We start from the raw sequence: 26178 nt of genomic DNA, 5'->3' as shown, positions 1-26178 counted from the left end.
TCTCCCAAAGTGCTGGGATTACATGCATGAGCCAGTACGCCTGGCGATTGGTTTACTTTTTATAGAAGATAGTGTGAGAATAAAAACGACTCTCTATAAACTGAATCTGTAGGGACATCATAGGTAAAAATTTAGTTTCCTTGCTAGCATAACTGTCTATTCAGTGAAGGTGGTTTTATCATTAAATGTTTATTTGCATAGTTTGAATTTTCTATGGAGAATCTTATTAAGATATAGGGACTATATTTTCCTCAGGTTTTTTTCTGAGACAGAGTCCTGGTCTGTTGCTAGGCTGGAATGCGGTGGCTTGATCTCAGCTCACTGTAATGTCTGCCTCCTGGGTTTAAGCAATTCTCCTGCCTCAGCCTCCTGAGTAACGGGGACTACAGGCATAGGCCACCATGCCCAGCTAATTTTTGTATTTTTAGTACAGACAGGGTTTCACCATGTTGGCCAGGATGGTCTCGATCTCTTGACTTCGTGATCCGCCTATCTCGGCCTCCCAAAGTGCTGGGATTACAGGCATGAGCCACCGCACCTGGCCCTCAGTCTTGTATGATAAGTGTACTATAAAGGTGATTCTTGGGTTTGCCATCTTCAGACATTGTTAACTTTTTATATATTCATTTTTGAACTAAAGATTAAGAATTCAGGAATCTGAAAATACCAACATAGCTAAAACCAAAGGAGGCAGTATGATTTGGTGATGAAGATCACCCTTGGATTCACCAGTTACTAGCTATATGATCTTGTGCAAGTTATTTATACTTTCCAAGGCCCAGTGTCCCCTTTGTGAAAGGGAATAATAATACTTAACTCCTAGGATTGTTGTGAAAGTTAAGTGAAGGTAAAAAGTGTTAGCATTGGCTGGGCGTAGTGGCTCATGCCTGTAATTCCAGCACTTTGGGAGGCTTAGGCAGATGGATCACCTGAGGTCAGGAGTTCGAGACCAGCCTGGCCAACATGGCGTGACCCCATCTCTACTAAAAATACAAAAATTAACCAGGCATGATGGTGCACACCTGTAATCCCAGCTATTTGGGAGGCTGAGGCAGGAGAATCGCTTGAACCTGGGAGGTAGAGGTTGCAGTGAGCCAAGATCCCACCACTGCACTCCAGTCTGAGTGACAGAGCGAGACTCTGTCTCAAAAAAAAAAAAAAAAAAAGTGTTAGCATGGTTCAGCATGCCATTATAACAGCAACAATAATATATGTTAATAGGTGGAATTCATTTTAAAACTGCTTTGTTAAGACAAAATTCATGTACGATACAAATCATCCATTTAAATTGTACAATTCAATGGTTTTTAGAACTTAATATTCAGGGCTGTGCATTCGTCAATACACTCTATTTAATTTGGCTTTGCTGCAACTTTTAGAACACGCTAAATTTTAGAACATTTTTATCATCTCAGAAAGATTCTGTACCTATTCACAGTCACTCTTCATTTCTCTCTAGTCTGTGTTTTGTCACTATAGATAATTTGCCTATTCTGGACCTTTCCTACAACATGTGGACTTTTGTGATTGGCTTCTTTCACTTAGCATAATGTTTTCAAGCTTCATCCATGTTGTAGCATGTGTTTCATTCCTTTTTATGGATCAGTAAGATTCCATTGGGTGGATATATCACATTTTGTTAATTTGTTCATCAATTAGTAGACATTTGCATTGTTTTCACTTTTTGGCTATTAAGAACACTGCTGCTATAAACAAACACACATGTCTATGTCTGATCTTTCTAGGAACTGCCGTGCTGTTTTCCAAAGCAATCACACCTTTTTATGTTTCCTCTAATAATTTATGAGGGTTTCAACTTTTCCACATCCTCACCAACACTTGTTATTGTCCGTTTTTTTGATTATTCCTATTCTGGTAGGTGTGAAGTGGTATCTCATTGTGCTTTCAATTTACTTTTCTCTGATGGCTGATGAAGTGGAACATCTTTTTGTGCGTTTATTGGCCATTTGTATATCTTCTCTGGAGAAATGTCTATTCGTATTTGCTCTGTCGCTCAGGCTGGAGTGCAGTGGCACGATCTTGACTCATTGCAACCTCCACCTCCTGGGTTCAAGTGGTTCTTGTGCCTCGGCCTCCTGAGTAGCTGGGATTACAGGTGCGTGCCACCATCCCTGGCTAATTGTTGTATTTTTAGTACAGACAGGGTTTCACTATGTTGGCCAGGATGGTCTAGAACTCCTGACCTCAGGTGATTCGCCTGCCTCAGTCTCCCAGAGTGCTGGGATCATAGGTGTGAGGTACCATGCCCAGCCTCTTTTGCTCATTTTTAAATTGGTTCTTTGTTTCATTAGTGAGTTATTAGAGACTGGGCAGAACGCCGGGCGCGGTGGCTCACGCCTGTAATCCCAGCACTTTGGGAGGCCGAGGCGGGTGGATCACGAGGTCAGGAGATCGAGACCATCCTCGCTAACACGATGAAACCCCGTCTCTACTAAAAATACAAAAAATTAGCCGGGCGAGGCGGCGGGGGCCTGTAGTCCCAGCTACTCGGGAGGCTGAGGCAGGAGAATGGCGTGAACCCGGGAGGCGGAGCTTGCAGTGAGCCGAGATCGCGCCACTGCACTTCAGCCTGGGCGACTAAGCGAGACTCTGTCTCAAAAAAAAAAAAAAAAGAGACTGGGCAGAACTTTGAAAACTTCCAAATAATTACTTGTAAGACTTACTTGTTGTGGTACATCATTAATTTCCTGTATGGTCTAATTCCTTTGGAAGAAAGGTAAGAAAATCCCTTGTGCAACAGTGTATTATAATATTTTCTTTATTTCAGGTCATTACATTTTGTGTGTGTGTATTTGTCCATTTGGGTTTATTGTTTATTTTTAAGCTTTAGTTTTGAATATTAGATTTATGGAAAAGTTGCAGAGATACTATGGAAAGCTTCTGTATACCCTTCACTAATTTATCCTTCATGTTAACATCTAATATAACTAGGATACATTTGTCAAAACTAAGAAATTGGTTTATTATTATTAACCTCCAAACTATAGTTTGATTTTAATTTTTCTACTCAAGGTATTTCTCTCTTGCTTGACAGTCTTAATATGTGGGTTTTTTTTTTTTTTTTGGAACGGAGTCTTACTCTGTCACCCAGGCTGGAGTGCAATGGCGTGGTCTCAGCTCACTGCAACCTTTGCATACTGGGTTCAAGCTATTCTCCCGCCTCAGCCTCCCAAGTAGCTGGGACTCACATGCGTGCACCACACCTGGCTAATTTTTGTATTTTTAGTAGAGACGGGGTTTCAGTATGTTGGCCAGGTTGGTCTTGGACTCCTGACCTCATGATCTGCCTGCCTTGGCCTCCCAAAGTTCTGGGATTACAGGCGTTAGCCACTGCACCCGGCCTTGTTTTGTATTTTTTAGGCAGAGTCTCACTCTGTTGCCCAGGCTGGAGTGCAGTGGCACGATCTTGGCTCACGGCAAACTCCGCCTCCTGGTTTCAAGTGATTCTCTTTTTTTTTTTTTTTTTTTTGGGCCGGGTCCCGCCCTGGCCCCCAGGCTGGAGTGCAGTGGCCGGATCTCAGCTCACTCCAAGCTCCGCCTCCCGGGTTCACGCCATTCTCCGGCCTCAGCCTCCCGAGTAGCTGGGACTACAGGCGCTGCCACCTCGCCCGGCTATTTTTTGTATTTCTTAGTAGAGACGGGGTTTCACCGTGTTAGCCAGGATGGTCTCGATCTCCTGACCTCGTGATCCGCCCGTCTCGGCCTCCCAAAGTGCTGGGATTACAGGCTTGAGCCACCGCGCCCGGCCTCAAGTGATTCTCTTATCTCAGCCTCTTGAGTAGCTGGGACTACAGGTGGGCACCACCAAGCCCGAATAATTTTTGTTTTTTTAGTAGAGATGGGATTTCACCATATTGGCCAGGTTGGTTTTGAACTCCTGACCTCAAGTGATCCACCTACTTTGGCTTCCCAAAGTGCTGGGATTATGGGCATGAGCCACCATGCCCAGTCAACCTGTGCTTACTTAATGTTTATGTCCCCAAAGGGATATTTAGAAGTTGAGCAGTGAGTAAAATTAGCGCATCTGTGTTTTTCAAATTATGAAAACATCAGATTTTTTGAAAATCATAATGCTTAAATATTGTTATTTAAAAATGATTTTTAATTATCTGTTATGTTTTTCAGCAAAAGAAGCATTTGAGAAGAAGATATCTCCTATAATTATAGATAATACAAACCTACAGGCATGGGAAATGAAACCATATGTTGCTTTGGTTAGTACCATAAGTTGTCATAAGTTTATAACAGATCATATGCAGTTATTGGGGAACATTAATTATGAAAGTGAATCTGAAGCACTTAAGAATCTCAGAATCTTGGATAGTCTGTAACTGAGCTTTCTTTGGTCTTCAGGAAAATGAGGAAATTAGGCCATTTAGCTGAGTTTTTCCATAAAGGTAAATTTTTAAATTCTGAAATTCAATTTTTAAACTCTAAGTTAAATTTTTTTTTTTGAGTCTTTCATGAAAAGATAGTGGTACTAAATTATAGTTTTTTTGTACATATGTTATATATATTTATTTCATTTTCCTCGTACTTAGCAGAATCAAAATTTGTTGGTCCTTTGTTTTTCTCCAAATTTCTTTTGAAATTTTGCTGTTCTGAGAAATTCAGCAATCTGTAAACTCAGCTATTCTCTCTGAATTTGCCAGATTTCTTTTACTATCTAAATCCTTTCCGTTTACCTGACCTATACCTAATCCTCTTTCCTTCCTTGCTCTTTTTTGCCCAGCTTTTTTTTTTTTTTTTTTTTTTTGTGAAACTGAGCTTCGCTCTTGTTGCCCAGGCTGGAGTGCAATGGTGTGATCTCAGCTCACTGCAACCTCCGCCTCCTGGGTTCAAGCGATTCTCCTCCCTCAGCCTCCTGAGAAACTGGGATTACAGGTGCCCACCACCACGCCCAGCTAATTTTTTGTATTTTTAGTATAGATGGGGTTTCACCATGGTGGCCAGGCTGGTCTTGAACTCCTGACCTCAGTTAATCCACCCACTTCGGTCTTGCAAAGTGTTGGGATTATAGGTGTGAGCCAACATGTCCGGCTGAAAATTCTTTATCTTCCTTTTTTTTTTTTTTTTTTTTTTGAGATGGAATCTCGTTCTGTTGCCCATGCTGGAGTACAGTGGTGTGATCTCAGCTCACTGCAAGCTCCGCCTCCCGGGTTCATGCCATTCTCCTGCCTCAGCCTCCCGAGTAGCTGGGACTACAGGCGCCTGCCACCATGCCCGGCTAATTTTTTGTATTTTTAGTAGAGACGGGGTTTCACCGTGTTAGCGAGGATGGTCTCGATCTCCTGACCTCGTGATCCACCCGCCTCGGCCTCCCAGTGTGCTGGGATTACAGGCGGGAGCCACTGCGCCCGGCCTATCTTCCTTTCTTAACATTTTTAAAGAACAGTCTGTCATTAACACATGTAGAATTTATAAAATTACTGTGTAGTATTTTCATCTTGTGGTTATACCTTCACTTATTTAGTCAGTTCTATATTAATAGCCACATGGTTATTTGTATTCTTTTGATGTTACAAATAGTGGAAAACTGGCTATCCTGGCATATATCTAATATCTGTATTTTTTTTTTTTTGAGACGGAGTTTCGCTCTTGTTGCCCAGGCTGGAGTGCAATGGCACAATCTCGGCTCACCGCAACCTCTGCCTCCCAGGTTCAAGCGATTTACCTACCTCAGCCTCCCTAGTAGCTGGGATTACAGGCATGTACCACCATGCCCGGCTAATTTTGTATTTTTAGTGGAGATGGGGTTTGTCCATGTTGGTCAGGCTGGTCTTGAACTCCCGACCTCAGGTGATCCGCCCGCCTTGGCCTCCCAAAGTGCTGGGATTACAGGCATGAGCCACCGCTCCTGGCCTAATATATGTATTATATAAATAAACGCTCTTATATAAGTATTTATCAGTAGTATGAATTTCTAATAGTTAATTGCTAGGTTAAAGTGATTGTATATTTTGCCATTTTAACATGCTCATCAAGATGAGATAATCTTTACGTTTAAAATGCTATAAATTTAGAAACAATAATTTTAATTTCTTGGAAGTATCTATTTTAAAATGTTTTTGTCTTTGTTGTATGTAGTCTCAGAAACACAAATACAAAGTCCTTTTTCGGGAACCAGACACATGGTGGAAGTTTAAACCAAAGGAACTTGCAAGGTAAAACTTGGAGGCTACCTAACATGCTTTTTATATAACAGCAGACAGAGAGGGTCCATCTAGATTTTTCCCCTTGTAAATGATGAATGAATTGATTAGACTGTATTTAATTTCTATTGCTTACAACTTTTTGTCTAGTTTTATGAAGAGTTTGTGTTTCTAAAATTGAGTTAATTTACAGTAAAAATTCCCCTTGTATTATATATTCTGTCCCTTATTACCTTTTTTGAGTTCTTATTATTTATTTATTTATTTATTTAAATATAGAGACAGGGTCTTGCCATGTTACCCAGGCGGTCTTGAACTCCTGGCCTCAAGTGATCCTCCTGCCTCTGCCTCCCAAAGTGCTGGGACCACAGGTGTGAGCCACCATGCCCAGCCTGTACTTTATTACTTTGAATCATATGTTAATATCTGAAACTAGAATGGACCCTAGGATTTGGCATACCTGAACCATGTGCTACTGGGAGGGGCAGACTGTTGTAGCTGCTTAGTGACTTAGAGCACTGGAAGGTAGTACGAATGTAGAGATGGAAAAAGTAGCAAATATCCAGTTGTCCAGGTATCTCACTCCATGCCTGCCTCCCCCTATGGCTATACTTTTTTCTTTATTCAGTTGCTTGACTTGAATAAAAATGTCAGTCAAGGCATGGACATACAGTGTGTTTTGCTTTGTGTTCTATATTTCCATAGAGATAGCCCTAACTTCATTTTGGTTAGGTAATTTTTTTTCTTGGCAATTTCAACTAATTTTAGTACTAAAGGACAACCTAATTTTAGTATATTCACAGTGTTGTGTGATCATCACCCCTATGTAATTTCAGAACTTTTCCATTTTCTCCAAAGAAGCCTTATGCCTACAAGCAGTTACTCTGGTTCCCCCCTCCTCTTGGCAACTACTAATGTGTGTTCTGTATTTATGGGTTTTCCTGTTGTGTATACTGCATATAAATGGAATGTATAATATGTGGCCATTTGTGTCTGGCATCTTTTCACTTAGCATAATGTTTTTAAGGCTCATCCATGTTGTAGTATGTATCACTACTTCCTTTTCATTTCCTTTTGATAGATTACTGAGTTTGGTTTTCTAATATTTCATTTAGGATTTTTGCATCTTTATAAGTGAATGAGATTGACTACAGTTTTTTATTCCTTGACTTGTCTTACCTGACTTTGCGGATCATAACATTAATTGGGAAGTATCTCCTCTTTTCTTCTTTTCTAGGTTTATCTAAGTTTGAATGTTAGAATTTACTTTAAAAATTCTCTGGATCTGATGTTTTCTTCGTGAGAATGTTCATTTGGAATTTTTCCTTTACAGCAACATTTCCGAATTTATTAAGACTTTATTAAAGCAATTATAATTGTCTCTTACTGTTTACACATCTACTGTGTTAGCAGTTAAGTTCCCTCCTGCAATCTTAGTATGTTTATATTATCTTCCCTCCTTTTTTCTTTATTGTTCTCATCAGAGATCAGATTTTGTTTTAATTAGCCTTTTCAGATAAATAAGTCTCAGCTTTATTTGAACTCCATTGTAAGTTTTTTGATGTTTAATTTCTGCTTCTCATTATTCTACCTTTATTGCTTTAAAAATCAATTTTGCTTTTTTATTCTCTTGTGTTTTAAACTTCTCTACTTGAAGGTTTAGGTCATTTTCTAATATGACATTTGATGTTAAAATTTCCCTATGTATGCCAGGTGTGGTGGCTCCCACCTGTGATCCCAGTACTTTGGGAAGCTGAGGCAGGAGGATTTCTTGAGACCAGGAGTTTGAGACTAGCCTGGGCAACAGAATGGGACCCTGACTCTACAAAAAATAAAAAAATTAGCTGGGTATGGTGGCATGGGCCTGTGGTCCCAGATGCTGAGGTGGCAGGATCGCTGTAGCCTGGGAGGTCGAGGCTGTGGTGAGCCGTGATTGCACCATTGTACTCCAGCCTGGGCAACAGAGTGAGACTCTGTCTCCCAATAAAATAAAATTTTCCTATGTATTATTTTAGCTGCTCTCAGAATTTTAATATATAATACTTTATTTTTGTTTTATTTAGTTATTTTCTAGTTTGCATTATGATTAATTTCGTCCTTTAGCTCTTGGGTTATTTAGTACTGTGTTTTTAAATTTCTGAACAGATGGGTGTTTTGTCTTTTATAAAAATTGGTTTTCAACTTAACTACAGTAGGTCAGGTTGTGTAGTTTGTGTGATACTAATTCACTGATATTTTAAAGATTTTTTTGGCCTACTTAAGTGTTGATTTTTTATACATTTCATATTTGCTTGATAAGAATGTATATGATTACAATGTGTCAATATATCCATTAAATCATGCTTCTTGTTACTCATATCTCCTATATTTGAGGGATGAATGTTGAAATCTCCCTTTATTTTGTTGAACATGTGATTTCTCCTTATAATTCTGCCTATGTTTGCTTTATATATTTGGAGGGTAGTTTTTGAAATGTATACAAGCTTAAGATTTTTATATTATCCTAATAATTGAATCTTTTATTATTTTCTGGTGATTTTTGTTGTCTTTAGTAGTGATTTTTGTTGTAAAGTGTAATTGGTCTAATACTGATAGACCTATATCAACTTCCTTTTAGTTAGTATTTATTTCTTTTTTCATACTTTGAATGTTTTTGTTAGATGTATCTCTTGTAAGCACGATGGCTGGATTTTTTGAAATCCACTCTGTCCACCTTGACTTTTAACTGATAAACTTAGTTCTTTTATGGTTATTTTGGTTATTCATATAATTGATCTTGTTTCTTACAATTATGCATATAATTGATCTTGTCTCATTCTGTGCTTTTTGTTTATCTCACATTTTCTGTGATTGTTCTAATATAGAAAATGATGTAGTTGGATTTTTTTTCCTATCATGCCTTATTTAAAATTTTTAAAATTGTTTCCAAATTTTTTAATTAAATTTTTTTCTTCTCTACTAATTTGGAAATCACATACACTATTTTTGTTCTTTTAGTGGTTACCTTACAAGTTTTATCATGCAGACTTTAAATCTAAAGTCAAACCATTTTCTTGGCTTTCCTCCTCACACATACGAAGACTTTAAAACATTTTAATTCTGATACTTGCCTCCCTCTCAGTTTACATGCTCTCATTGTCCAGAATATACAGGTAGTGTTTGTTTTCACTTATTCATCTAGTTATTGCTTTCTGCTTCATTTTTTTCTTGCATCATATACCTTTCATCTGGGAATTTCCTTCTGCCTGATGTTCATCTTTGAGAATTTTCTTTACAGTAAGGGTCTGCTTGGTGTCAAATTCTTTTTTTAAAATCTGCAAATCTTTTTATTGCCTTCATTCTTGTAAGATACTTTTGCTGGATATGTATATTCTATACTGACAGTTATTTTCTGTTGTTGAAGATAACACTTAACTCCCTTCTGACTTACATTATTATTGTTGTTAAGTCAGCTGTCATTCTAATAATTTCTTTGTAGATAACTAGTTTTAAAATGATTTTTTAAAAATTTCTGGTTGCTTTTAATATCATCTCTTTGTCTTTGGTGAATGACAATTTCAGTACTATGTTTCTAGTTATGGATTTCTTATTTGTTATCTTGTTTGGCATTTGTTGGCTTCTGAAATTAAGGGATTGGTATTTTTCATCAGTTCTGGAAAATTCTCAGCATTTTTCTTTACATTGCTTCCGTCCCATGCGTTCTCTTCTCTTTCCGGGACTTAGATTAGATGTATACTAGAACTTTTGGCTCTGGCTCCTATGACTCTTAACCTCTCTTTCATATTTTCTATCTCTTTGCTTCTCTGTGATCTGAAACCAGACAAGATCGAGGTAGGTAAATATGAAAGCCAGATTTCCCAACTGGCAAATGCATATATTATCCCTGGGATCCAGACACAAAGCCTTGAATTCAACCCAAGACAGGAGAGTTGCAATTGAGATGTTTTCATAACATCTGGCCTCCTGGCAGAGATAAACCTAGATGCTGTGTGAAAGTACTCCCGAGTTGAAGGCCTCAGAATTCTCATGTATTAAGTTCAACCAAATATGAGCTTATAATAAACAACATTTTTAAAAAAGCCACCATGAGTGAAAACACAAAGAACAAACTTCATATTTGAACCTCTAGAAACTTCAAATACTAGAATTTTCTTTCTTTCTTTGAACTTAAAGTGTATAATTTAAGAAATCCTTAATAAAATGAAAATTAGGATCGATTCATATATATTGTGGTCACAATAAAGCAGCTTTGATATTCTTATCTATTAGAAATATATTATTGTTTTTCTGGACATATGTTCTGATTTTCAAAAATTTAATTATCAATATTCCTTCAACCCTTTTCTCCCCTGGAATTTTCAGGCGTAACATTCACGGGGTAAGCAAAGAAAAAATAACAAGAATGTTGGAACATTATCAACGTTTTGTTTCAGTGCCAATAATTATGAGTTCTTCGGTTCCAGAGAAAATTGAACGTATTGAATTGTGTGCATATTCTTGTGAGGATAGAAGCACTAGGTAGGTTAAAATGCCTTATGTATGAAATTCAATTTGAAATAGAATTTTTAAAAAGTATAATTTTGGAGCGTGTGGAATCATTGCTGATAAACTTTAAAAATAAGGTGGAGTTGGCCAGGTGTGGTGGTTCACACCTGTAATCCTGGCAGTTTGGGAGGCTGAGGCAGGTGGATCATCTGAGGTCAGGAGTTCGAGACGAGCCTGACCAACATGGAGAAACCCCATCTCTACCAAAAGTACAAAATTAGCCGGGCTGGTGGTGCATGCCTGTAATCTCAGCTGCTTAGGAGGCTGAGGTAGGAGAATCACTTGAACCCGGGAGGCGGAGGTTGCAGTTAGCCAAGATCGCACCATTGCATTCCACCCTGGGCAACAAGAGTGAAACTCCATCTCAAAAAAATAAAAAAAATAAAAAAATAAATAGGGTGGACTTTTGTTATTTATAAGGGTTTACTTGTAGTCTTACCTGGGGTGGGATGTATGTAGTTAGCAAGAGAAGTACAAGTTCATATGGGAGATGACATGACAGTTCTTTTGTTGTCCTAGAGTTTTGCGAGTCCATGATTATGCTGTGAATTCTCCTGCCAGTTTTATGTGACGCTCGCTGCTAAACCAGTATTTCCCTTATCTTCTCGCTGTTATTATTTTGTATCCACTTAAATCACTTCTTAATTTCCTTAAGTTTTAATGAAAATACTCTTTCAAGCTAGTGTTATAAAAATTATTAACGGTACACTTTTACCAAGTAATACAAGTCGTGGCCTTCTGACAGTTTGCAATCCGAGGTAGCACTGATTCTGTTTAGCAATGAGGACACATAAACAATTGAATAAATAAAAACAGCATTAATTGACCGAGTAAAGAAGAAACCAGATATATGTAGAGGTCTGAATTATCCATATGTTATGATGGTAAGGGATAAAAAGGAGTTGGGAATGGGGAAGACAAAATTTATAAATGCTTTTTTAAATTGAGAAACAGTGTTGCAAAGTAGTTAAGATCATGAACTCTTGAGCTATGTTTCCTGGGTTCAAAAATCCCAAAGCTTTGTAATCTTTGGCAAGTTACAAAATCTTTCTGTACTTCAGTTCTTCATTTCTAAAATGCCAGTAATACTCTGCTCATAAAAATCTTATAAGGATTATGAATTAGTACATGCAAGGGACTTAGAGTTGTATCATCATCTAACACATAGAAAACTCAGTGTTAGGTATGAGTTCACTTAGGAAGGCATCCTGTGAGAGTTGGGACTTCGAGCACTCCTGAAGTTAAAAAAAAAAGGAAAATGCGTTGACAAATTTAATCTGGAAAAATTAACTGAAGTTGAGAGTAAAATGATTTGCACAAGTGCTCTGAGTCTGAAATTAACATTAAGTATGGCTTTAAAAAATCTTACCAAATGACATTTCAAATGAAAGCTCTTTTTCTCTCATTTCTCTTAATTGGGCAAATAGCGTTTGTTGGCCCTTTGTGACTTTGTAAATGAAGCTTCCTCTGTATCAAATGACAGGTACACAGTATAGAGGCAGACCTATTTTACATATGCTTAGCTATGTAAAACTAAAGTCAGAAAGAAGCCAGGAAAGTGGTGTCCTCTCCTGGGAACAAATTCAGAGCTTTAACTTTAATGCATAATTAACACCTAAACTGAAAATCTCATATGTACTATTCAATTCAAAAAAAAGTTTGAGTGCTTCATATATGCCAAGCATCATGCTAGGTAATGGGGTTACAACAAAGTAATGTGTTCATAGTGATCAAAGATCACTATGATCAAAATTAGCTTTTATAATTTTGATGTAGTTTATTTATAAAATTTTCAGAATAACTGTTAAGTGCCCTGACAATTAATGCTTCTTTAAATCATAGTATTGATGGCAGCATTAAGAGACTTTCTCATGATACTCTTTAAAATAATCTTACAGCCCAAGAGACAATGAAGATACTATCTCTGAAAAAGAAGAAAATGTTTTGTCTTCATCTTTGAAGCATCTAGATTTCATTGAAGAGAAGAATCTTGATGTAACCAAAGAAACAGTGTTACCCGAGAATGTTACATATCTCTCTAATGCAGATTTAAACAAAAGAAGAAAAGAAATAAGTGATATGAATCCTAGCATTCAAAGTACTTCAATTCTGGAAACTCCACACATGTATTTTTCTGACTCTGAAAGCAAACTACAAGTAACAGACAAAAGTGAAGAAGAGCAAATAGAAATGGTGGCTGTAAAAGGGTATAGTAAAACTGACACAGATAGTTCTATGGAGAGAGTATCACCTAGTACTTGCTATAGTGAAAATAATCAAGAAGACTGTGATCTTGCAAATACCGAACCACTTCAAAATGAAAAACCCTCACCTGGTGAAATAGTGGAAGAAAGAGCAACAGTAAAGAAAAAAGCCTTTGGGAAACAAAAAAGCAAATCAACTTTGGAAAAGTTCCCAAGACATGAGCTGTCAAATTTTGTTGGTGACTGGCCAGTTGATAAGACTATTGGTCAGAGGACAAAAAGGAATAGAAAAACGGAAAAAACTTCATCTGTACAAAATGACAAAAAGTATAATTACCCTCAGTCACACAAAGTATTAGTTAACAGTTTATCTGTGAATATAGATTGTGTCCAGCAACGAGGATCTCCACATGAAAGTGTAGAGGATGGCAGAAAGTCACAGTGTGATGATGCTTCAGAGCCACTCAGTAGCTATAAATATGATGCTTATAAAAATATTGAAAAAAACTCATTCAACATTGTGGGTGACTGGCCTTCATCTGATTCTTTAGCTCAGAGGGAACACAGATCAAGAATGCCAAAGACTGGTTTCAGTGAGCCCAACCTAGAAATTGGAACAAATGGCAAAATGAATGAAATATCATTATCTACAGCACATGAGGCCTGTTGGGGCACAAGCCCTCAAAAACTAAAGACATCGAGTAGCTCCAATTTAGGAAGTTCTGAAATGCTACCCAGTGAAATGACCTGTGAGAGTCAGACCTGTCTAAGTACAAAGAGTCATGGGCAACACACATCATTGCCTCTTACTTTTACCAATAGTGCACCAACTATTTCTGGAGCAGTGGAACCAGAAACATTAGCTGAATGTCAAGAGCATATGCCTAAGAGAGACCCTGAAAAAGAAGTGGGCATGTGTACCCAGACTGAACCACAGGATTTTGCTCTTTTATGGAAAATAGAAAAGAATAAAATTAGCATTTCAGATTCTATCAAAGTATTAACAGGAAGATTAGATGGATTTAAGCCGAAAGTTTCCAGTATTAACACAAAATCAGGTGTTCAAGAAGCAATTCCATATAGAGTAATGTATGATAAAAGCACGTTTGTTGAAGAAAGTGAGCTTACCAGTGCAGATGAATCTGAAAATCTTAACATTCTTTGTAAACTGTTTGGATCCTTTTCATTAGAAGCCCTGAAAGACTTATATGAGAGGTGTAATAAAGATATTATTTGGGCCACAAGTCTTTTGTTGGATTCTGAAACTAAGTTATGTGAGGATACAGAGTTTGAGAATTTCCAAAAATCGTGCGATGGATCACAAATTGGGCCTTTTTCTCTGGGGTTGAATTTGAAAGAAATTATTAGCCAAAGAGGAACTTTAGAGAATTCTAATTCTCCTGTGCCAGAGTTTAGCCATGGGATTGGTATTAGTAACGCTAACTCACAGTCTGCTTGTGATGCAGAAAGAGGAAACTCAGAGCAGACGGAAATGAGAGCTGCTACTCCTGAAAACCATGAATCAATGACAAGTATACTTCTCAGTGCTGCTGTGAGTCTAAAGAATAATGACGACGTACTTCCTAACAGCCAGGCAGAACTTTTATATAGCAGTAAGCAGTCCTTTCCAGGTATTCCAAAAGCTACTACTACAGATATGAGTGAAACAGAAAAAAACCTAGTAGTCACAGAGGCTGGAGACAGCATACATTCTCCTTCACATTTTTCTGATATTTTTAACTTTGTATCTAGTACTTCAAATCTTGAATTCAATGAAGAAATTTATTTTGCTGACTCTCTTGAAATAAAGAGAAATGAAAAATTTCCAAAGGATTATGTGAAATTTCCAGATGCAGAAGAATTTATGAATGAAGATGAGAAGGAAATGGAGGAAATTCTAATGGCAGGAAGTAGTTTATCAGCTGGAGTTAGTGAGGAAGATAATACCGAGATATTGAATCCCACTCCAGCGATGGCCAAATCTCTGACTATAGACTGTCTGGAATTGGCATTACCGCCTGAACTGGCTTTTCAACTTAATGAATTATTTGGTCCTGTTGGTATTGATTCAGGTGAGGAAAAAGTAAATGACCATGTGTGTGTCTTTGTGTGACTAGACTATAGAGGCTTCTATTTTTTTTTTTTCCCCTGAGGCAGAGTCTCGCTCTGTTGCCCAGGCTAGAGTGCAGTGCCTCAGTCTCAGCTCACTGCAACCTCCGCCTCCCAGGCTCAAGTGATTCTCCCGCCTCAACCTCCAGAATAGCTGGGATTATAGGAATGTACAACCATACCTGGCTAGAGAGTTCTATTTTGATTGTGAAATTATTTTCTATGTTAACTGAAATGCAAAAGTAATTTTATGTTGTCTAACTTCACGTAGTGCCTTATTTTTGACACATTTCTGGAGACCTTTAAGAAATATAATTGGAATAAATAGAGAATATTTATATGGAGTTTGTATTTATCCCATGCATAGTTTGAACGTTTTCTCTGGTATTTACTTCACACCTGATTGTACGGATGAACCTTTTAAAATCCTTTGGTGCTACTCCAGTTACATTTAAGACAAGGTTAATTTTTTTAGAGCATATTTATTGAAAAGTCTTGATTAACAGAAATGAATAAAGTAAACATATTTAGACTCATGGAAAGGAATAACTTAAATAGATTTACTATGAAGCTTTGTATAACTGCAGTAGTCAAGAAGTGTGAAGACAGTAACATAGCATATAACATAAATAAAAATACTCTGAGATTTAGTAAATAGAAGCATAAGTTAGGAATTAATAATACAAGTTAGTTTTATAATGCATGAGGTGGTTTAGTATGTTTTCTGCAAATATATAATGACTAATGATTACATTTTCTTCCCTCCCCCTTCCCCCACAAGGGTCTCTAACAGTTGAAGATTGTGTGGTTCATATAGATCTGAATCTGGCGAAAGTGATTCATGAGAAATGGAAAGAATCTGTAATGGTTGGTAGGCTTCTTTTTATAAAGAGCTCCTTTTTTGTCCATTTTGAACCCTTGAATTTCAATAAAATCTACCACATAATATGAAGGAGTTCTGTTGAGTTTTGACTTTGAGATAGATGAGTTCTGTTGAATTTTGACTTTGAGAGAGAATGAACTTGTACCACTTAACAGATTACTGTCTTTTTTCTTTCTTTCTTTCTTTTCACTAGTTTAAATATTTCCAGACAGCCCCAAGTTATATAATTAGCGATGGAGCTCATTGTGATTGTTGATTTTTTTTTTTCTTTTTTCTATTTTAGAGACAGTGTCTAACTCTTGTTGCCCTGGTTGAGTGCAGTGGCACAGTCATAGCTCACTGCAGCCTTGAACTACTGGGCACACAATCCTCCTGCCTTAGTCTCCAGAGTAGGTGGGACTAAACAGGTGCCTGCCACCACACCTAGGTAATTTTTTTTTTTTTTTAATAGAGGCGAGGTCTCACTATGTTGCCCAGGTTGGTTTTGAATTCCTGGCTTTAAGTGATCCTCCTGACTTGGCCTCCCAAAGTGTTGGGATTATAGGCATGAGCCACTGTGACTGTCCTGTTTTTTTTCCAAGAAAAAAAAGTTACAAACGGTGAGTTTTTCACTCCCGGAATTAAAGACTTCAATGCTGATTGGTTAAATTTCAAAGACAGTTTTTAGTTTATTAAAAATTTTTTTTTCAGACCATTCTCCATAACGAGAATTTTTTTGAAAAAAAGGGCAGTATTTTTACCATTCTGTAAGTGGAAAAATATGTAGCTGTAGTCATGCTTCATAATTTTTATTATCTAACTTTATTGTTTTACTTAGATTTAGTAAGGATCGTTTACAGTTATACAAGGAGAAATGATTTCTAGAGAAAAATAATATAACCTTGTGTCCTTGTTTACTAATGCACTCCTTGTTTGCCAATCTCTTGCCTGGCTTTTGTGTTTAGGAGCGACAAAGACAAGAAGAGGTGTCTTGTGGCAAGTTTATGCAGGGTAAAGCACATATTTTTATTTCTAATGTCTTAATGTTGAAACTTGGTGTGTGTGTTTGAATTTTAACTCATTCTAAATTACTTCCACAAAATACAGTACTCACAAATTTTGATTTGCAAATAAAAGTTTTATTTATTTATTTAGGGACGGAGTCTTGCTCTGTCGCCCAGGCTAGAGTGCAATGGTGCCATCTTGCCTTACTGCAACCTCTGCCTCCTGGGTTCAAGCAATTCTCCTGCCTCAACCTCCCGAGTAGCTGGGACTACAGGTGCACGCCACCATGCCTGGCTAACTTTTGTATTTTTAGTAGAGACAGGGTTTCACCATATTGGTCAGGCTGGTCTCGAACTCCTGACCGCAGGTGATCCACCCGCCTTGGCCTCCCAAAGTGCTGGGGTTACAGGCATGAGCCACCACGCCCAGCCAGTTCTTTAAAAATATTTAATACTTTATTTATATGAAATAGAACTTAAAAGGGAAAAAAGCCCCTATAATATATATTGAACTTTCATGAGTGCTGTGGAACACCTAGGGTATGCTCTCAAAGTATTTCCTGTTGAGGTTTTGCTCTCCATGAAAGAAAACTTTTGGTTTGATAGCAATAAAGTGTTCATGTGTTTGATCAAGAACATCATTGAAATATTACTAGGTTATTCAAAGTTTTTATTGATGTCAGTATTGTTAGATCACAAAACGCAGCCTGCTTTTTTGGTACATCCTGCCAACTTGAAAATATTTGATTCCAGATGACTTCTCTTAGATAGTGTTGTCTTCAGTGACTGTTGCAGGGTGGCAGACCTGTTATTAAGCATCCTCCTTTTGTGCATGAGTTCCTCCATATGCCTCTGTTGTCCACTCCACACTGGGACCAAGGCAAGGAGTTCCACCTTGAAGATTCTTAGGATCCACTTTGGTCCAGACCTGTGCTCATGTCATAACCTCAAGAGCTACAGCTGATGTAGGGATAGAGGTGCCCAAACGATGGTGTGCAAATGCCAGTGTCTGTTGTTTCTTCACTCCCCAGGACAGCAGAGGAATATATCAGAATGTGTTGATATTCCTCTGAGAAGTTGAAATGTTACACATTAAATTCTGTTATTGTGAGCTTTATAGAATGTTCAGTTCCTTATTTTGAATATCATTTGCCCAGTCTTTATTGTGTGCCTTCAGTGAGTTACAGGTTTGCCAAAATAATCAATCTTCTTGGTCCTTAGAATGGGTGGGCAGAGCTGACTATAGCTGTTATGGTTGCTCACTTCCAGCTGGCTATAACTTCCTCTATTTATCAGTGTCCTGTATACATGTCAGCATATTTTGGGTTGATATGATATGAAAAAGAGTAGGAAGCATTGAGTCAGTTTAAAATTATACACAGACTGGCCGGGTGCGGTGGCTCACACCTGTAATCCCAGCACTTTGGGAGGCCAAGGCAGGCGGATCACCTGAGGTCACGAGTTCGAGGCCATCCTGGCCAACATGGTGAGACCCCGTCTCTACTAAAAATACAAAAATTGGGCGTGGTGGCGGGCGCCTGTAATCCCAGCTACTTGGGAGGCTAAAGCAGGAGAATTGCTTGAACCCAGGAGGCGGAGGTTGCAGTGAGCCGAGATCGCGCCAGTGCACTCCAGCCTGGGTGACAGAGCAAGACTCTGTCTCAAAAAAAAAAAAAAATTATACACAGATCATTACTCTTTTAAAATATTGCTACATTAACACATACCATTTCTTACTTGCAATGATGTGAAGATGTATTTTACAATTTCAGAGTTGTGTTATATTTACAAACTGAAAATTAAAAAGCTGTTGTTCCCTTGGTTTCTGAGGTAAATGTAACAGAGTGAATAATGTTTAATTTATACATTTATTGTTGAGAGTATGACAGTATTTATACTACTTTGTAGATCCTTCCTTGGTTGGACATACTGGGCTTGATAATCCTGAACAAAAATCATCTCAGAGAACAGGCAAAAAATTACTGAAGACCTTAGCAGCGTCCGAAATGCTACCTTTATTGGATCATTGGAATACTCAAACTAAAAAAGTATCACTCAGAGAAATAATGTCAGAAGAAATTGCTTTACAGGAAAAACATAATTTGGTATGAATTAATATAAATATTAAGCTACTGTCTCTGATTCTGGTTTATTGTGTATGTTTACTTTGTGATTTTCAAAGTATTTTCTAGTCTGGAATCCATATTTAACCTGATTGAATTTAATGTTAAAATTGAAAAATATTTTAAGTATAATTTGAAGCTGGAGGTTTTTGCTTCAGGGAAATTAGTTGATACTCAGCTATGAGCCATCCATGTTATGTTTGTGTTGTTTTAGATTTAATTTTATAGGTGATTGAGCTGCATCTTTCTTTTTTTTTTTTTTTTTTTTTTGGAGACGTGGTCTTGGCTCTGTTGCCCACACTAGAGTACAGTGGTGTGATCACAGCACATGGAAGCCTTGACCTCCAGGGCTCAGGCAATCCTCCCACCTCAGCCTCCTGAGTAACAGGGACTGCCATGCCTGGGTTTTTTTTTGTTTGTTTGTTTGTTTTTGAGATGGAGTTTCACTCTGTTGCACAGGTTGGAGTACGGTGGTGCAATCTTGGCTCACTGCAACCTCCATCTTTCAGGTTCAAGCGATTCTCCTGCCTCAGCCTCCCAAATAGCAGGGACTACAGGTGTGTGCCTGGTTAATTTTTAGTAATTTTAGTAGAGACGGGGTTTTACCATGTTGGCCAGGCTGGTCTCGAACTCCTGACCTCAAGTGATCTACCTGCCTCAACCTCCCAAAGTGCAGGGATTACATACATGAGCCACCATGCCCGCTAATTTTTGAATTTATTATAGAGACAGTTTTGCCACGTTGCCCTGGTTGGTCTTGAGTTCTGGGCTCAGTGATTCACCTGCCTTGCCCTCCCAAAATGCTGGAATTAAAGGCATGAGTCACTGTGTCTAACTGGCTCTGTCTTTTTTTCTTTTTTTAATTTTATTTGTTTGAAACGGAGTCTTGCTCTGTTGCCCAGGCTGGAGTGCAGTGGTACAGTAAGGCTCACTGCAGCCTCAACCTCCTGGGTTTAAGTGAGCCCCCTGTTTTAGCCTCCCAAGTAGGTGGGACCACAGGCACGTGCCATGATGCCTGGCTAATTTTATTTTTTGTAGAGAGGGGGTCTTGCCATGTTGCCCAAGCTGATCTTGCACTCCTGGGCTCAAGTGACCCTCCTGCCTCAGCTTCCCAACGTGCTGGGATTACTGACATGAGCCACCATGCCCAGTCAGCTGCATCTTTTTTTTTTTTTTTTTTTTTTTTGAGACAGTCTCGCGCTGTGTCACCCAGGCTGGAGTGCAGTGGCGCGATCTCGGCTCACTGCAAGCTCCGCCTCTCAGGTTCACGCCATTCTCCTGCCTCAGCCTCCGAGTAGCTGGGACTACAGGCGCCCGCCACCACGCCCGGCTCGTTTTTTGTATTTTTAGTAGAGACGGGGTTTCACCATGTTAGCCAGGATGGTCTCGATCTCCTGACCTCGTGATCCGCCCGCCTCGGCCTCCCAAAGTGCTAGGATTACAGGCTTGAGCCACCGCGCCCGGCCAGCTGCATCTTTTTCAGCTTTTAATATTTACCTCTATTTTTTTATTTCTATAAAAACATGAAAGAAATCTTATTTAAAGATAATTATTTATATTAGTAATAAGAAATGTCTGTCTTACTATTAAAGATGTCTATCTTTGAAACAAATTTTTTTTTGTTTTTGAGATGGAGTCTTGCTCTGTTGCCCAGGCTGGAGTGCAGTGGCGTGACCTCAGCTCACTGCAAGCTCTGCCTCCCGGGTTCACACCATTCTACTGCCTCAGCCTCCTGAGTAGCTGGAACTATAGGTGCCCACCGCCATGCCTGGCTAATTTTGTGTATTTTTTAGTAGAGACGGGGTTTCACTGTGTTAGCCTGGCTGATCTCAATCTCCTGACCTTGTGATCCACCAGCCTTGGCCTCCCAGAGTGCTGGGATTACTGGTGTGAGCCACCACGCCTGGGCGAAACAAAATTTTTTAGAGAAAAATTTTAGAAACTTATGAGTTTGAATAAAAAAATTACTCTTCCTTTTCAAACAGAACCTTCACTTTACTTTGAATTTTAGTTTTGGTCTTTATTTCAAAATATCTAAATATATGAAGCCATACGTGCAGTTGATTTCATTTGGATTTCTTCTACTCTTTTCTGGAATTCTGAAAATTAGTATTAAAGAATTCCAGGTCAAAAGGGAAAACATCCTAGAGGTTATTTAGTCTAATTCTCAAGGGAAACAAATAATTCTTAGATGGTGTTCTTAAAACATTTTAGGGCCGGGCACGGTGGCTCAAGCCTGTAATCCCAGCACTTTGGGAGGCCGAGACATGCGGATCACGAGGTCAGGAGATCGAGACCATCCTGGCTAACCCAGTGAAACCCCGTCTCTACTAAAAGAAATACAAAAAATTAGCCGAGCGTGATGGTGGGCGCCTGTAGTCCCAGCTACTCGGGAGGCTGAGGCAGGAGAATAGCATGAACCCGGGAGGCAGAGCTTGCAGTGAGCCGAGATCATGCCACTGCACTCCAGCCTGGGTGACAAAGCGAGACTCCGTCTCAAAAAAAAAAAAAACATTTTAACACTTTCTTATTTGTTTGACTGCACAAAGGAGCACCTTTATATTTGGCTGTAATACATCCAGTTAAAGCATAGGGATTCCTATACCTTCGTATTTATTTTTTAAATTTATCTTGGTTAATTAAATTAGAAATATGCTGCCATTTCCATCTTTGTATCCTAATGCAATCCAAGAAATAACCTCTTCAGTAGATCTTAAAATTTTAGTGTCCTGTCAAATAGCCTCTTCAATTAATATATGTATTATTTTGAGGCAATGAATTTTCTCTTTTTTTTTTTTGAGCTCATTCTGTCACCTAGGCTGGAGTGCAGTGGTGCGTTCTTGGCACACTGCAACCTCCACCTCCTGGGTTCGAGCAATTCTCCTGCCTGAGCTTCCCAAGTAGCTGGGATTACAGGCATGTGCCACCACACCCAGCTAATTTTTGTATTTTTAGTAGAGACGGGGTTATACCATGTTGGCCAGGCTGGTCTTGAACTCCTGACCTTAAGTGATTTGGCCTCCCAAAGTGTTGGGATTATAGGCGTGAGCCACGGCGCCCAGCCAGCAATGGATTTTCTTAAAAAAATAAAAAATAAGAATAAGGAAAGCCTAACACTTAGGCTTAAATGATATGATACTTTCTGTTGAAATGCCATTTTCCCCTATTGAAACTTGTCTTTACAGTTCTAACCTCTCTTTAATATCTTGATGTAATAGTGAACAAATGAGCATCTTTTGACTTAACAACTTACTCTTTTTTTTTTTTTGCTATCAGTGAGTTTTGCTTGTTTTTTTTTTTTTTTTTTTTTTGAGACAGAGTCTGGCTCTGTTACAGGCTGGAGTGCAGTGGCACCATCTCAGCTCACTGCAACTTTGCCTTTTGGGCTCAAGCCATCCTCCCACCTTAGCCTCCCAAGTAGCTGGGACTACAGGTATGAGCCATGATGCTCTGCTAGTTTTTTTGTTGTTGTTGTTTGTTTGTTTTGAGACAGAGTCTCGCTGTGTTGCTCAGGTTGGAGTGCAGTGGCACAATCTCGGCTCACTGCAATCTCCACCTCCCAAGTTCAAGCGATTCTCCTGCCTCAGCCTCCCAAGTAGAAGAGATTACAGGTGTCCGCCACCATGCCTGGCTAATTTTTGTATTTTTAGAAGAGATGGGGTTTCACCATGTTGGCCAGGCTGGTCTCAAACTCCTGAGCTCAAGCAATTCACCTGCCTCGGCCTTCCAAAGTGCTGGGATTATAGGTATGAGCTACCACACCTGGCCTTTGCTTGTTTTTCTGTAGATTGGATAATATAATAGAAGCTGGTTGGCTTTGTCCCAAGGATACCCACCTTTACATAGAGCCTCAGAAAGATAATTTTTTTTTTTCTTTCTTTTTTTCTCAAATAGAGATGAGGTCTTGCAATGTTGCCCAGGCTGGTCTCGAACTCCTGGCTTCAAGCAGCCCTTCTACCTTGGCCTTTCAAAGTGCTGGGATTATTAAGTGTAAACGACACTGCACCCAGCCAGATAATTTTCTGATGCTGTCCTCACTCTTTGTCCCCAAAGGAGAAATATACTTTGTATATATTTTTTAAAGCAAAAAATAGAAACTTTACACATAATATATGAATAGAATAATTAATTTTAAGATGATTAAGGTTACAAGGTTTTAGTTCATTGATGAAACCTCAGAATTTATAGTTTAGAAACTATGACCTGGTAGATTGGTAGAAAATCTGATTATTGAATTTTTTAGTAAGTTTAGATTACATGCGTATCTTAAGTAAAATGTGAAGTATTTTGAATTTTTTTTGGGGGGGACTGGGTTTCACTCTATTGCCCATGCTGGAGTGTGCAGTGGCGCAATCTCCTGGGCTCAAGCAATCCTGTCACCTCAGCCCCTCAAGTAGCTGGGACCAGAAGCACACGTCACCACGCCTGGCTTATTTTTGTATTTTTAGTATAGATGGGGTTTTGCCATGTTGCCCAGGCTGGTCTCAAACTCCTGGGCTCAAGCGATCTGCCCACCTTGGCCTTCCAAAGTGTTAGGATTATAGGCATGAGCCACCGCACCCAGCCAGAAATATTTTAAATTCTTCAGGTAGCTTGTTTCCATCACTCTTGTTATATGTTCAGCGTTATCACTCCTTTTTGCTTGTCATATTGTCACCTCTTATGGTTCCTCTTTTATTGCTGTTTGGTGTTATAAATGGCCTAAGTATGGTTAAGCTTTAAAACAAATAACAATTCTACCTTTTTCCCAGATTATTTTAATTTGTTTATTTATTTATTTATTTATTTTTGATACAGGGTATCACTCTGTTGTCCAGCCTGGAGTGCAGTGACTTGATCCGAGCTCACTGTAGCCTTGACCTCCTGGGCTCAAGCCATCTTCCCACCTCAGCAGGGACTATAGGGACTTGCCATCACACCTGGCCAGTTTTTAAAAAACAATTTTATGTAGAGATAGAGTCTTGCTATGTTGTCAGGTTGGTCTTGAACTCCTGGGTTCAAAGAATCCTCCTACCTCAGCTATTGTAATTTTTAAATTTAGGAATTTTCAGTCATTTTATTGCCTTTGAAATTGTATAGGAAGTTATTTTTCAGACATCAGCATTTTTGTAGCAAACAAAATTATTTTGTTACATCACAGTGTTGACAAATTGCCACTTTAAGAATATTTATTATCATCTTAGGTTAGAATTAAAATAGCATATTTTTAGGAAAGTTCTTTTGGTCTGATAGTTTAGAGCAGATCCAAATATGAAATGTGAGTAATAATATAATTCTTATACAGTTATTTTGGAGTAAATATATTTGTGAAAAACTTAAAAAATAATTGTGAATTCCAAGATTTTCTGTTAATCTGAATTTACAGCTTGTTTGTACACTGTAGTTTCTGCCCATTGAGGAAAATATGTTTTGAGGACGATGTTCACAGCATCACACAGTGTCACTTTTATGAGGACCCATGGGAGAAGTTTCTCTCAGGTCTCAGTACCAGAAAAATCTGTATTTCTCCTGAGCAACTGGTTTGTTTTTATTTTATGGACACTGAGAATCTTTGTTTTCCCCTTTGCTTTGGCCATTAAGAGTCTCAGAACTAAATTTGTGGCCTGCCTTTTGCAATTGTACAGGATTTTGTGGCATGCATTGATATCTAATACTACTAGCCTTATCTTGTATTTTATCTTTATTTTCTCTGACTTCATTTATTTATATCCTGTTTATGTATGTGTGTATATATATACCTCTATATCTTCATCCTTTTAATGATTCAATGTGTTGGATATGCATGTGTGACAGTATGCATATATATATTTACATACACATGCCCACACATACATGTATATGTGGGATTGTGTGTGTGTGTGTGTGTGTGTATATTTTTGAGCAACTTCAAATACTTGGCAAAAAATGGGATATAAATAAATAGTGCAAGAGTACTCATATTACTAATTTCAGCCTTTAATCAGTAAAGAAAGTCTGTGATTGCTTTTCATCAGCAGTTTAGCAACAAGTTAATTGTGCCTTTGATGAGCGTTTCTAGTATTATGCATTTCATCTTGAAGATGATTTTTGTGTTTTTGTTTTAGAAAAGGGAGACCCTTATGTTTGAAAAAGATTGTGCCACTAAACTAAAGGAAAAGCAGCTCTTTAAGATCTTTCCAGCCATTAACCAAAATTTTCTGGTGGACATTTTCAAGGACCACAAGTGAGTGCTAGAAGGATTGTCTGTAGTTTCTACTCTGATATCACTGAAAGCATATGCCATGTTTATTTTTCTGATAACAAAAATAATACAGGTCTACAGTAGTCTCTCCTAATCTGTGGATACTATTCCAAGACCCACAGTGGATGCATGAAACCATGAATATAACTGAACCCTACATATACCCTATATATACTATGTTTTTTTCCTGTAAATAAGAATTGATTTATAAATTAGGCACAGTAAAAATTTAACAACTATAGCTAACAATAAAATAGAACAGTTATAACAATATACTGTAATGTAAGTTATATAAACATGGTCTCTTTCTCTGTGTCTCAAAATACAGTTGTCCTTCAGTATCTATGGGAGATTGGTTGCAGGACAGAAAATCTTTGCCTTTATTGTTTCTGAGTTTTATGTTTTATTTAGGGAGTCTGTTATGTCCCAGTATTATAAAAATTTTTCTTTATTATTTTAAATGTCTACCTTTTTATGTGTGTGGTATGAGGTAGAGATTTATAAATGAGCTAGAGATTTAACTTGTTTTTCCAAATGACTAACCAAATGAATGGGTCATCTTTGTCCCCCCACTTATATAAAACATAACCGGTAATACTTACTACATTCCCAAATACATACAAATACTTACTACATTCCCAAATACATTGTTAGATCCTGAGTTGCCACCACGTTGTTTTAATTATTGTAGTGTTATGTTTGGTATATCAGGAATGCTGTGGCTTGAAAAATGTATACTTTTGATCCTGTATTTTTCGTAAATTCTTCACAAGAGCTTGTTTTAAATAGATACTTTTTGAGAATCTTTTGAGAATCTAATACAGATTTTGATCTTTAGTTTATTAATACATTTCATATCAATCACAATAATGGATTTCTGGAATAAAACCTACTTTACCTTCAGATTTTTTTTTTTTTTCTTCCTTTAATGCAGGTAG

General features: G+C 38.1%; 1 protein-coding gene across 10 annotated transcripts in view; it reads left to right on the top strand.

Moving 5' to 3' along the window:
- N4BP2 (NEDD4 binding protein 2) overlaps window positions 1–26178 on the top strand; it is a 97872-nt gene that overhangs the window by 49250 nt on the left and 22444 nt on the right. For 9 of the 10 annotated variants that reach the window (XR_004182804.1, XM_031664642.1, XM_031664647.1 and 6 more), the window contains 8 exons: window positions 4147–4235; window positions 6109–6185; window positions 10536–10691; window positions 12617–14994; window positions 15813–15898; window positions 16859–16904; window positions 18806–19002; window positions 25104–25222. Coding sequence is in view for 8 of the 10 variants with exons in the window: in XM_031664642.1 (XP_031520502.1) it covers window positions 4147–4235; window positions 6109–6185; window positions 10536–10691; window positions 12617–14994; window positions 15813–15898; window positions 16859–16904; window positions 18806–19002; window positions 25104–25222 (3148 nt within the window). In the remaining 2 variants the exon portion in view is untranslated. The remainder of the gene's footprint in view (window positions 1–4146; window positions 4236–6108; window positions 6186–10535; window positions 10692–12616; window positions 14995–15812; window positions 15899–16858; window positions 16905–18805; window positions 19003–25103; window positions 25223–26178) is intronic. The other variant, XR_004182805.1, reaches the window with a different exon arrangement.

This window comes from Papio anubis, chromosome 3 (genome assembly GCF_008728515.1).
Source record: "Papio anubis isolate 15944 chromosome 3, Panubis1.0, whole genome shotgun sequence".
In the NCBI taxonomy this organism is placed as follows: Eukaryota; Metazoa; Chordata; class Mammalia; order Primates; family Cercopithecidae; genus Papio; species Papio anubis.
Note: the sequence above shows the minus strand (reverse complement) of the source record. Positions and strands in the feature narration are given on the sequence as shown.